Raw genomic sequence first — 14,180 nt, 5'->3', positions numbered from 1 at the left:
TTAATCGCAATAAAACATTTGGACAACACGATTCCATTTCTTGTTTTATTTAAATTGATTGGTGCATGTGCAAAACGGGTCAATAAATCACAATTTATAAAATTATTAGAAAAATAGCATACGAGAATGTGATATCAGACAGCAGAGCTCCGGAGCCTCGTCAAACTTTCACCCAACATTATGGCCTCCAGACGGGCTTTCTCCCGCTGTCCTCAGTAATTCCAGCTCCAATAGCGTATTTTAAAGTTGCTGCAGTTAAAAGGCTCATAGTTTGATCCCGGGATCGAGCTGACTGTCCGCCGCGAGGCGAGGAACCGTCTCCCAGCCCCAGGCTCTCGGCCTCCCCCAGGTAGAGCGCACGTAGTCTCAATATACTAGTCCTTCTAAAAAAAATTAGCATATTGTGATAAAGTTCATTATTTTCTGTAATGTACTGATAAACATTAGACTTTCATATGTTTTTTTTTTTTTTTAAATTTTTTTTTTTTATTTATTGATTTTTTACACATTAATGGGATAGGTACAGGCGAAACACAATAAAGATAGAGGCACATAGATGACAGCTGATGATAGATGAGGTTTCGATGCAACTCAGTGAGCCTCTCACCGAAGAGGTCGTGATAAGGTAACATAGACAAGATAAAGGTACCTTCCCAGCACGATCAAGACACCAGACATTCTCATTCACAACTTAAACATCACACACACACATTAAAGGAAAAAAAAAAAAAAAGAAAAAAAAAAAAGAAAAAACAAAAAAACAAACAAACAAACAAAAAAAAAGTGGGGAGAGTGTTGGTAGCTCAATGCTTTTCAGCTTCAATTGTTATGGAGTCTATGTGGAGTAAAAAGGGTTGCCAGATTGTGTCAAAGGTTTGCAGAGAACCCTTTAGGGAAAACCTAATTTTTTCAAGTCTAAGGTTTTGCAGGATTTCTTGAATCCATTTATTATGTGAAGGTGGGGAAGTGTGAGTCCACTTGAGGAGAATAAGCCTCCTAGCAAGTAGTGTTGTAAAAGCAATGACTTTCCTTGATGGTTTAGGCACATCGGGTGAGGGAGAGATTCCAAAAATTGCAGTTAGAGGGTCGGGATTCAGCTTGGTGCCCAGTACTTTCCCCAAAGTGTCAAACACTGTTTGCCAAAAGACAACTAGTTTCGAGCATGACCAAAACATATGTATGTAATTAGCTGGTGAAAGTTTACATCTATTACATGCATCAGATCTTCCAGGGAAAATTCTGGCCAACCTCGCATTTGTAAGGTGACTCCTGTGTAGAATTTTGCACTGTAAGAGTTGATGTCTAGAACATATTGATGAAGAGTGAACAAGATGAAGCATATTGTTCCATTGTTCATCTGAAATATTAATGTTGAGGTCGCAGTTCCAAGTTGTTCTAAGAGTGTTTAAGGAAGTTGAATTGATTTTAAAAATTAAACCATATAAAGTCGACAGTAGGCTTTTCTGTGTTGGTTGGGCTAAAAGAAAGGCATCCATCGGCATTTCAGGTGGGCGGTTTGGAAAGTGAGGAAAAAGTTTTTGAATAAAATGTCGTATTTGAAAATAACGGAATAAGTGAGAGCTTGGAAGGGTAAACCTCTTTGACAAGTCTGCGAATGAAGGGAATATGCCATCAATATAAAAATCGTCAAGAGTTTGTAGGCCCTTTTTCGACCATGACTCGAAAGCTAGGTCGGAGCACGCCGGGAGAAATAAATGATTTTGGTTAACCGGAGCTAGTCTAGATCCGGTATGCAGGCCAAACTGTTCCCTGAATTGTCTCCATATCTTTAAGGTCTCAAGGACTGTAAAATTCTGTGATGTGTCTTTAATGGGAAAAGGTAACTGTGCACAAACCACCGACCACAGTGAGAAACGTGCGGATGCTAGTTCCATACGCGCCCAGAGAGGTCGATTGTATGATACGCCCGCATTCCAGTAAAGAATCTTTCTAATATTACTAGCCCAGTAGTATCGGCGGAAGTCGGGTAAAGCCAGACCTCCGAGAGATTTAGGGAGCTGAAGGGTCGATCTTTTAATCCGAGCTTGTTTACCCCCCCATAGGAAAGAGTTAATCATCTTATCAAGTGTAGTGAAAAAAGATTTGCGTACAACTAGGGGAACATGTTCGAATACATAAAGAAAACGAGGTAGTATTGTCATTTTAATGAGGTTAACGCGACCCAGTAATGACAAGGGAAGTGTGGACCACTTAGTTAAATCTAATTTACAACGGTCAAGAAGAGGTTGAAAATTTTTTGAAAACAGTTCAGACGGAGATTTAGTCACAACTATGCCAAGATACTTCAGCCCATTGTTAGTTTTCTTAAAGGGGAAGAGAGATTGAGGGAGGTTTTCGGCAAGTAAATTAAGAGGAAGGTATTCACTCTTGTGCAAGTTAACCTTATACCCCGACAATTTGCTGAACTGATCCAGAATGGCCAAAATAGGAGGGAGAGAGGAAACTGGGTTGGATACATAAAGCAATAGGTCGTCTGCATATAATGAAAGTTTGTTGGAAAGGCCAAATCGACAAATCCCTTCAAATTTCTCCTCCTCACGGAGCCACAGGGCCAGGGGCTCAACTGCAAGAGCGAACAAAGATGGGGAGAGCGGACATCCTTGACGAGTACCGCGGGACATAGAGAATGGTTTCGAAATGAGTCCGTTAATATTAAGGCAAGCAACTGGGGATCTGTAAAGAAGCTTGATCCATGATACGAAATTCGAATTAAACCCAAATTTTCCCAGAATAAAAAACAGGTAGCCCCACTCCACCCTGTCAAAGGCTTTCTCGGCGTCTAGTGATAAAATCATTTCAGCTATTTCAGAGTTTTTGCAAGAAGCAATAACGTTAAGTAACCGCCTAGTATTATTAAAAGAATGACGGCCTGTAATGAAACCAGTTTGATCTGGGTTTATCAGTGTCGGCAAAACCTTCTGAAGTCGAGTAGTGAGTATTTTTGACAGTATTTTAAAATCGACATTGAGAAGAGAAATTGGTCTGTAACTACTACAGTGAAGAGGGTCCTTGTCTTTTTTCAACAAAAGAATCAGTGATGCCTCCATGAAAGTAGAAGGCAGGTGTTTCCTTTCGAATGCATCGTTGAAAACCCTCACTAATATGGGGGCTAGTTTGGCAGAGAAAGTTTTGAAGAACTCGGCCGTGTACCCGTCCGGCCCTGGTGATTTCGAACTTTGTAAAGAATTAATGGCAGCTTGTACCTCAGATAGCGTTACCAAGGCTCCTAGATCAGGAAAGTTATCATTATTTACTTGAGGATATGTGAAAAAGTCTAGGGGATTGGGGTCTGGTCCAATACAAGTAGGTTTATCTGAGGTGTAAAGCAATGAGTAAAAATAAGAAAATGCGTCGCAAATTTCCTTAGGGTCTGATGTCACTGTTCCAGTCGGAGAAGTTATCCTGGGTATGAGTCTGGAGGCGGCTGCGGCACGGACCTGATAGGCTAATAATTTACCAGGTTTATCGCCCTGTTCGAAAAAACGTTGTCTTGTTTGTAAAAGCTGAACCTCTATCTTGCCAGTCGACATCAGATCATACTGAGATTTTAACTGTATCTTCTTTTTGTACAAGGCAGAGGAGGGATTTATCGCATAGTTGGCATCGATGTTCGAGATTTCATTTAAAAGTGTTGCCAATTTGATGGATTCAGCTTTTTTTAAGTTTGATGTAAATGAAATGACTTGACCGCGAATGTAGGCCTTGAAACAATCCCATAAAATATTACTTCCAACACCGGGTTGGTCGTTAATTTCAAAGAAGACATTTATTTGCTCTGAAAGAAAGTCCTTGAATTTTGCATCCGAAAGCAGCTGTGTGTTAAATTTCCAGGGTTTTTGAGGAGAACAGCCTGTATGAAAAGTAATATCTATCGATGTCGGAGCATGGTCGGAAATGACAATACTATGATATTTACAATCAACAATCCTATGAATGAGCTTGTTGTCTAATATAAAAAAATCTATTCTGGAGTAACTGTGATGAACGTGGGAAAAAAAAGAATACTCTTTCCTTGAGGGGAACATAGTCCGCCAGGGATCTGCCAGTCCCAACTGGTCTGCATGAAATTTTAAGATGGCAGCTGATTTTGTCAGGTTAACATGTTTTGTAGATGACCTATCAAGTGTAACATCTTGTACCAAGTTGAAATCACCCCCGATGATGAAGAGGTGGTCATTATTATTAGGTAATGAAGCAAAAAAATTAGAAACAAATAAATCATCGTCGAAGGTAGGAGCATAAACTGAGGCGAGAATAACCTCGGTATTTAGCAATTTACCCGAAACAATGACAAACCGACCATTGGAGTCTTTGATGGTTTTAGAGGGTTCAAAAGCGATATCCTTATGTATTAAGATGGCTACACCTCTTGCCCTCTGGGTAAACCCTGAGTGGAAGAGATGTCCCATCCAAGCTCTCTTTAACCGTGAAATTTCAGAATCGCGGAGGTGCGTTTCTTGTAAAAAGCACAGGTCTCCCCCAAGTTGATGAAAATGTGAAATTACCTTATTGGCCTTGACAACCTTATTCATACCCCTGACATTCCATGACACGACTCGAAGGTTTCTACTACCCATCAGCATAGAACTTCAGCTGGATATTGGTTGAGCTACTGGGCAGGGAAAGTAAAGAAAGAAAATAATAAAAACAAACAGAAAAAAAACACACGCACATATCACCACACACTCGACGGAACAAACAAACAAATCCTTCGGGGTGATCAAATTTCTGTATCATATGAGATACTGACTTCCCGGTGTCTCCTACTACCGCTTACTCTGGCCCCAATGAGAAAAAGCACAAAAAAAAAAAAAAAAAAAAGAAAGCTTGGATCGGATTAGCCCATATAAAACTAAAAACTCAAGACTGCATAGGACGCTGGAGATTTAAAAATAAAATGTAAATAAAATAAATTAAGTAATCAAAAATAATAATAATAATTAATTTGATAAACTAAGTTTACAGCCAAGGTTGTGTACAAGGGGGAAAAAAAAAAAAAAAAAAAAAAAAAAAAAAAAAGGAATAAATAATCTATTGAATGGTGTCTACTTTCTATGTAATTTATCTAATCCATATGTTGGAGTATATTCCAAGAAAATTCGAAATCCAGCGGCCGGATCTAGGACAGATTAGCCGCATAGAATTAAGACAGCTCGTGTTGAACATCCGATGGGAGTTATTGACAAAAATAAATGACAAAAGGTATGTGCAAAAAAGGGGAAGAAGATAAAAAGTACGTAGAGAAAAAAAAAGTTATGAGGGCAGCTCCCCAAAAATTTCTTATTATTCGCTTTTTTAAAATTTATTTATTTATTTTCCTTTTTCTTATGTTTCTCCCACCTCCCTCTTCTCTCTTACAATAGTGGACAAAAATTTAATGATAAAATTAAGTGGAAAATCTAGCTACTGAGCCGACAAACCCAAAAAGGGTTGGAAAAAAAAAAAAAATATATATATATATACACATATATACATACATACACACATATGTATACATATGTACGTGTAAATAAGCAAACGGCCTGATATCATACAAACATAGGCGTGCAGTGTCCAAAAGTAGCATAAGAGGAAAGACGAGCAGGCCCCTTATCACAAAACTCAAGTACAGTATATACAACTCAATGTCGGCCTATCTAGTATGAAGCACATGTTCCAGCACCCCAAGTATAACACCAAATGCTTGAGATTTTCAAAGGGAGAAAAAAGAAAAAAAAAAAAAAAAAAAAAAAAAAAAAAAAAGGGGCAGAGGGCTGAGAGAAAGAATGAGGAAGAGAGAAAAAAAATAATAATAATAAAACACCAAAAATCAAAACAAAAAGCAAAAAACGCTGTTTTCCTTCGTCAGACCTTGCAATAGTCCAGCATCGTGTCAAAAGTAAGTACATAAACAAATTGAGAATGGTCCAGATGCTACATTATTATTGCTTACTTATCTCTGTTGGGCTTGAAGGTAGTCCTTAGCGTCTTCTACGGTCTGCAATCTAATTCGTTCTCCTTTCTCTGTGATGATGAACAGCCGAGCCGGGTAAAGAAGTGAAGGTTTGAGTCCTTTCTTGTAGAGTTGTTGCATGACATCCCGGTAGGCCGTTCGTTGATCCATGACTTCGGGGGTGTAATCTTCGTGCAGACTGATGGGCTTCCCCAGGTAAACCATATCGGATCTTCTTTTCCGAGCTTCCCGAATGACCTTTTCCTTCGTTTGGAAGTCGTGGAACCGGACGATGACTGGTCGCGGTCTCTGGTCACTTTCATATGTTTTACATTCATTACACACAACTGAAGTAGTTCAAGCCTTTTATTGTTTTAATATTGATGATTTTGTCAAAGAAGTCTAAAAAAAATTTGCATATTTCATCCGACCAATACAAAAAAGTGTTTTTTTATACAAAAAAAGTCAACCTTCAATTATTTATATCAGGTATGCACTCAATACTTGGTCGGGAATCCTTTTGCAGAAATGACTGCTTCAGTGTGGCGTGGCATGGGGGCAATCAGCCTGTGGGACTGCTGAGGTGTTATGGAGGCCCAGGATGCTTTGATAGTGGCCTTAGGCTCGTCCACAGTGTTGGGTCTGGTGTCTCTCTACTTCCTCTTCACAATATTCCACAGATTCTCCATGGGGTTCAGGTCAGAACAGTTGGCAGGCCAATTGAGCACCAGTGGTTTTGGCACTGTGAGCAGGTGCCAGGTCATGCTGAAAAATGAAATCTTCATCTCCATAAAGCTTTTCAGCAGATGGAAGCATGAAGTGCTCCAAAGTCTCCTGATAGCTAGCTGCATTGACCCTGCCCTTGATCAAACACAGTAGACCAACAGCAGCAGCTGACATGGTACCCCAGACCATCACTGACTGTGGGCTTGACACTGAGCTTCAGGCATTTTGGCATTTCCTTCTCCCCAGTCTTCCTCCAAACTCTGGCACCTTGATTTCCGAATGACATGCAAAATTTGCTTTCGTTTGAAAAAAGTACTTTGGACCACTGAGCAACAGTCCAGTGCTGCTTCTCTGTAGCCCAGGTCAGGCGCTTCTGCCGCTGTTTCAGGTTCAAAAGGGGCTTGACCTGGGGAATACGGCACCTGTAGCCCATTTTCAGCACACGCCTGTGCATGGTGGCTCTGGATGTTTCTACTCAAGACTCACTCCACTGTTTCTGCAGGTCTCCCAAGGTCTGGAATCGGCCCTTCTCCACAATCTTTCTCAGGGTGCGGTCACCTTTTCTGGTTGTGCAGCGTTTCCTGCCACACTTTTTCCTTCCCACAGACTTCCCACTGAGGTGCCTTGATACAGCACTCTGGGAACAACCTATTCACTTCGAAATTTCTTTCTGTGTCTTAGCCTCTTGCTTGAGGGTGTTAATGATGGCCTTTTAGACAGAAGTCAGGTCAGCAGCCTTGCCCATGATTGCGGTTTTGAGTAATGAACCAGGCTGGGAGTTTTTAAAAGCCTCAGGAATCTTTCGCAGGGGTTTTGAGTTAATTCGTTGATTCAGATGATTAGGTTAGTAGCTTCTTTAGAGTACCTTTTCATGATATGCTAATTTTTTGAGATAGGGATTTGTGGTTTGTTTTTTTGAATTTTTTGCCAAAATCATCAATATTAAAACAATAAAAGGCTTGAACTACTTCAGTTGTGTGTAATGAATCTAAAATAAATGAAAGTCTAATGTTTATCAGTATATTACAGAAAATAATGAACTTTATCACAATATGCTAATTTTTTTAGAAGGACCAGTATGTCCATCAACGTACAGTAAGTGTTGTTGTGAGGCACATCAACTTTTTTTCCCTTGCCTAACAGCGTTTTCCACCTGTAAACAGTGTTTTCCACCTGTAAACAAACGAACAAAAAACTTATAACACTTGCGTTTATGCGTTGACATAATAGTGCCATCCAACAGTACGGATTAGCAACAGACTAGCAGCAGATACAGTAGTAGTAAATAATAAGATCATCGTAATTACAATCATCATCGTAATAACAATATCAAAGGCAACAAGTTGTTTCATGCGCAAGATTTTAGCTTCAGTATTTTTTGAGCATCGGACACATGGGAAAACAGGGATAGGTAGAACATACCTTCCATAACACAGCGGCAACATGGCTACAAAAACACCCGCTCTTTGTGGTGGCATGAGCTTGGTTCCACATCTGCCTTCATGTTGTCCTCCCCTGTCGTGATGATGGCAGATGGCTGCGGTATTTCCAAATTGTCTTTTTAAGCGATTTTGATGAGTAATGTTACTCTACTGTTGTTTTGGATGGAGAAATTTAAAACGGAAGTTGCGAGCAGACAAGCAGAACTACCTCGGAAACTTGTCTATACTGTGTGAAAACAATAGACTAAAGCTCAATGGACTTCTGTGAAGACAGGCACCCCCTTTCTGTCACCGACTACATCACACTTACGGATTTCCCAAGAGAGTGAGTGATGTTGTAGGCGACCCAAAAAACCTAAGCCTAAAATCAATACTGAGTTTTTTTTTATTTGGGGTGACATTTTCTTGGCATTTTTTTATATCCAGAGACCCTGCGTATTCATTTGAGGACATTATATTTTGAATAGCAAAGAGAAATGAAAAATGCCTTGCAAAAAAAAAAAAAAATCTCTGGTCTAGCGCCAACATTTGTTGTATTACTAGGTTCTTTGGTATTGATTTATTTCTGTCGCTGTCACTTGCCACTGCTACTAATCGGCAACAGATTTATTGATCGAGAAACCACCAACAAGGACACTGGCCAACCCGGAAATAGACATCTGCACGCTACACTTGGTCAACATGAAAGAGCATATAATCTGAGCAGTCTGCGACAAGCACATACTTTATGATAGATCTCGGCATGATTTTTGGGACATAAATAAAAAAAGCAGTAATATGCAAAGTTGTTGGCCCTCAGAAAAGACATTTTCAAATGCCTTCCAAATTCATAGCTAATCAGAGAGAAGCAATGACGCACAAGCAGAGGGCGGTGCGTGTCGTTATCACTTGCCGCTGCAATCGCATCGCGCCCCCTGTGTTGGCTTTCAGCTCAACGGCGATGACTTTCACATTTTGCCATCGCTCATCGCCTCCCGTGTGTCAAGCCCCTGACCCGCTTCACACACCCCTCACCTTCACCTTATTTTTCTTGTTGTATTTTCCCTTGGCAAACCAGCTCATTACATTACAGCCAACTAGTGGATTTAACTGTGAAGGAGTTGGTCAGCAAAAAAAAAAAAAAGTTTGCAATGTCACTGGTCACGCATGTGCGAGTAGATGTAAAAAATACTCGTACCAGTATATTTTAGTCGAAAAATGCGACAATTTGGTCGCAGTCTGGAGCACTGCTGTTTTTAATGTTAAAAATGAATACTTTTAACTCGTCCCATCTCGGATTTCTGAGAGCAATATGGCACCGGTCTCATGTAAGTTTTTGCGAGATTTCACGCTAGCGCAACTAACCAATGCCGCTGTCAAAATAATAAAATTCAACAAAGAATGTTGACTTTGCAGGTCTATTGCAAGAAATGTTTATTTTGTGTCAGAACAAAACACAAATCAAGTGATATCACTTCTCGATACTATGTTGTTTATGTGGCTCCACTTGTCGGATGTCATATGACAGATTATGTTTGACTTTTAGCAATGAGTAGACAACACGATTTGACATCCTGTTGTGCCCGGCCCCCGACCACAATTTTGGTTTGTTGTCAAGTTGCTCTCAAACAATATTAATAATTCTTTAATTTAACTTTCCATGAGCTGGAGAAATCCTGTCAATATTTTCATTATATTTTCACTATATTACTAATAAATGCAATGCTTTAACAACTTATTTGTGCATTGGCGCCAACGATTAGGCTTAAGTGTGGAGTAGAATTTGTCAGCCACAAAAAAAAAAAAAAAATCAAGAAAAATAATGTTTAAAAAATATATGCAAAAGTCCTATACTTGAACAGGTGCAAGAAGATGAAAAATCTACTTGTGCTGTGTCAAAGTTTAGCGGTGAAATGCCGCCCTTTAGGAGCAGGACCGGAGCCCTGATTTAATAACATATATATATATATTTATATATATAATATGCATACATGCACATGCATGCCGGACAATTTTGAAAGTTGGCCAAATTGGGGGTCTCAGAGCGGAACTTCAAGTCACCTGAGTGTTTTCCGCTATATATACATATAACGTTGTTTTTTTAAATGAGGATATCTTGTAACAGAACTGTCATGATTAAGATGAAAATAGGGCACATTTGAGTTGCATAAAGCTTTACCTTTTGTGTAAATACAGTGCATTAGAGTTGTACAGAATACTGTAAATTGAGATATGATACGCTACAGCTGTTTACATAATTAAATATTAGAGATGTATCTAACATTAACATGATTTAAATTCTTAGTTACAGTATGCTGTGTGAAGGACGTGTAATTCACTGTGACGTCGTACTGTTGCCCCACTGAGCCCTGAGTTAATTGGAAAAAAATATATATATAATATATTAAAAAAAAAAAAAAATATATATATATATATATATATATATATATATATATATATATATACACTGTATATTATATATAGTATACTGTACATAATATATATAAACAATAAGCCCCCGAACTATTTTTAATTTGTCCCTTTTACCCTAGAAACCCCCGTTTACAGACGTCACGCAACCGCTTATGTTTCAACCCAGAAGGTAAGTAATTATATTTATTAATCAAAATGTCTGTCATTTTTTATCTTAGAATCATTAATTGATGTGTAATATTTCGTTTTTAAAAAAAACGACTTTAAAAAATTATTCACTTGCATATTTTAAACTTTTAACCAAATTACCTCACAATGAAAAAAATGGCGTCTGTAAAAAAGTCACGGATATCATAACTATCAATTAATTGTATTTTTTTGTTACTGTCGCATTTTCCCCATAATGTTAGATGATAAGTAATCGATCCAAACAAAGAAAAATTTAAGAAAAAAAAAACTTTTAAAAGGGTAAATATGTGAAAAAGAACATCTCAACCACTCCTTGATGTCTGCGATTTCTGCATCGTGACCCTTGTTATATTACGATGTTTCACCCACGAAATCCCCCCAAAATCTGACTGTGGCCATTCACATCTGTGTCTTGACACTCGATTATACATGCTACATGGAGATTTTTGGATTGAAACGAGGTAAGTACGCGATAATATCTCGTTAAAATCACGGCATCTTTGATTCTGCTCTTGTCTCCAGTTAGGGTTTAGCTATTTAATTTATTTTTAATTTTTTTTTTAAATGCACTCCTGTTCAAAATTTTTCTTCCCCCAGAAAATATGGTCAAATTGGGGGGCTCAGAGCGGAACTTCAAGTCACCTGAGTGTTTTCTGCCATATATATATATATATATATATATATATATATATATATATAACGTTATATTTTTTAAAATGGGGATATCTTGTAACAGAACAGTAAATTGTTCCCGTTTAAATTTTAACCATTTGTTTTAATTGTTGTTGTTTAATTGTTATAATCAATAATTGAATGTTTTTGTTGTTTTTTATGATTGAATATCTGCAGGGAATCGTCAACATTTAGAATGTACAAATGGATGGCTGGATGGAAAAATGTCAAATTTTATATACTTGCTCAAAACAGTCTCAAACATTGTCCCTCGCTCTTTTTGTGCAGTCAGCATTCCGGACAAAAAGTAAGTTGCACCACTCTGAACTTTTTACTGCACACATACTAGAAACCAAGCAGAGCCTTACCTTGATAAGCTTGCATCGGATCTGCGCGGACACCATGTGGCTGTTGCGCAGGTTGCCCACGCGGAACATGAGGCACAGCCGGCCGTCCCGCTGCGAGACGACGGCGTCCTGGCTGAACATGAGCGTCTCGGCGCGTTTCTTTGGCTGCGACATCTTGATGAACATGCAACCGATAAGGAAGGCGTCCACAATGGAGCCTAGAAGCGACTGGAAGAGGAAGAGGATGATGCCCTCGGGACACTTCTCGGTGATGTAGCGGTACCCGTAGCCGATGGTAGCCTCCGTCTCGATGAAAAAGAGGAAAGCGGACGGGAAGTTGTACACGTTGGCAACGCACGGCGTGTACGACGCGTCGCGGGCGTGCTGCTGGAGGTCACCGCGGATGTAGGCGATCACCCACCACATGGACGCCATCACAAGCCACGCAACCGTGTAGGTGAGGATGAAAATGAGCAGGTTCCAGCGCCACTTAAGGTCCACCAAGGTGGTGAATAGGTCCGAGAGGTACCGGCTGGTTTCGCCGCCCAGGTTGCCGTGCTGCACGTTGCAGCGGCCGTTCTTCTCCACGAAGCGCTGCCGCTTCTTCTTGGCCGCCGGCACTGAGAAGCCGCCGCCACCTGCGCCGCCTCCGGCTCGGTTGGTGCTGACCACCTGGTAGTCCTCGCCGAATTTCCTGCGAAGTGCCGCCATCTCAGCGCGTTACAAAGTGACCGACTACTCCATTGTTTTCTCTGGTTACCTGCGGTGCGTAAAAGGCGCCATGGTCACTTTTTACGCACAGGGGGGAAACTTCACCCACTTCTTCCAGTAAATCCAAGCTCGTGTGTCCACAGGAGTTGTGAGCGCACTGGAGAAGAGGAGGGTGGATGAAGAGGTGGGCGTGCGTGTGTAAGGGAGAGAGCGAGAGAAAGAGCATCGGAGAGTTACGCATGAACATGTGAAATGGAAGTGGAGGAGGGGCCGTTTAGCTTAATTTGCTTTATTTCCTCATTGTGGGGACTATCTGTTTGAGCCACTAATCCCTTTTGTTGTGAATTTCCATGTACCTCTTGGCCTATTTTAATTGGCTTTTATATTGCTAGTAGCACAGTTTTAAATCACACGCGCACACACAGCTAAGATAGCGACTGCTTACGCCATCTAATGGCAGTATGACACAAGTGCAGCTTCACCTTGATTGGCGAGTTTAATTCATTCCGTGGACAAATGTTGTAACTCAAATTGCCTGTCGTATTCAAGGACGTAGGTTTGGTCTCAATATTGGTAGGGACGATATAACAGCATTACCTGCATGTACACTTTTTGCTGGGGACGGGACATTAATATGACCAATTACATTTGGTGAACGTGGGTCAGGGCTACACTTCTCACCAATATGAACCGAATTAATTGATAGGCTAAATGATTAATGCAAAATTAATCTGTATTGACCTATACTAACTTTCACACTGCAAATTTATAACGTCTTAATCTGATATTTTCTTGTTAAATGTAGTCAAATAATTTTCTCCCATCTTGTTTTGAGTGTTAAAAGCTAGTTAACAGATTAATGCGTCAGATTATTCCACTTACTTTAACAAAATATTTGTACATAATTTGTTTTTATTAAGCCCATACATCTAAACGTTGGTCATTTTTCACCTAAATCAAGAAAAGATTGTTTTCAAATAATGTTTTGAACAATAGTCTTACATTAAGAACATTTCTGACAAACAAGTTTTTCTTTTAAGATTAAATATACCGTATTGGCCCGAATATAAGACCGCCCTGATTATTAGACGACCCCCTCTTTTTCAAGACTCAAGTTTGAAAAAACTTTTTGAACACCAAATTAATTTTTATACAGAAAATAACTACAGTACATTTGAAACATGTTTATAACAATATATTTGAAAGAAAAAGCATTTTATTTTGCCTCATTCAAATCTTAATATCTAAACATAAATTTTTGGTTGGATGGATATGAATTCAGATATATGAACAGACAGAACAAACTGGGGGGTGGAGTAGCCTTATTTATACACAAGTCTATGCAATTTAATGTTGTAACGCATATTACCTTAGCTGTTGATGGAATATTTGAATGTCTAACGATTGAGATAAAAAATGAAAAACAGAAAAATGTTATAATCAGTTGCATGTATCGGACACCTAGTTCAAGTATTGATAACTTCAATTGTTGGGTAGAGAAATTGTTTTCTTCTGTGAATCAAAAACGGTTATTCATTTGCGGGGATTTTAATATTGACATATTAAATCCAACCAAACTCAAAAGCATTGATGATTTCACTGACACAATGTATAGTTCATCTTTATACCCAACAATAACAAAACCAAGTAGAATAACATCACACAGTGCCACTCTCATAGATAATATATTTACCAATGTTTTGGATGGTCAGGTCAACAGTGGCCTGA

General features: G+C 39.3%; 1 protein-coding gene across 1 annotated transcript in view; it reads right to left on the bottom strand.

The window, feature by feature from the left end:
• kcnj19a (potassium inwardly rectifying channel subfamily J member 19a) overlaps positions 1-12,772 on the bottom strand; it is a 37,326-nt gene extending 24,554 nt beyond the window's left edge. The window contains exons 1-2 of the mRNA XM_057861137.1: positions 12,502-12,772; positions 11,763-12,435 (exon numbers count right to left, since the gene is read on the bottom strand). Coding sequence (XP_057717120.1) covers positions 11,763-12,435; positions 12,502-12,524 — 696 coding nt within the window. The 5' untranslated portion in view covers positions 12,525-12,772. The remainder of the gene's footprint in view (positions 1-11,762; positions 12,436-12,501) is intronic.
• Between the last annotated feature and the right edge of the window lie 1,408 nt (positions 12,773-14,180).

The sequence above is a fragment of the Corythoichthys intestinalis genome, chromosome 16 (genome assembly GCF_030265065.1).
Source record: "Corythoichthys intestinalis isolate RoL2023-P3 chromosome 16, ASM3026506v1, whole genome shotgun sequence".
Classification (NCBI taxonomy): Eukaryota; Metazoa; Chordata; class Actinopteri; order Syngnathiformes; family Syngnathidae; genus Corythoichthys; species Corythoichthys intestinalis.
The sequence above is the reverse complement of the archived record's forward strand: the minus strand, read 5'-3'. Positions and strand labels throughout refer to the sequence as shown.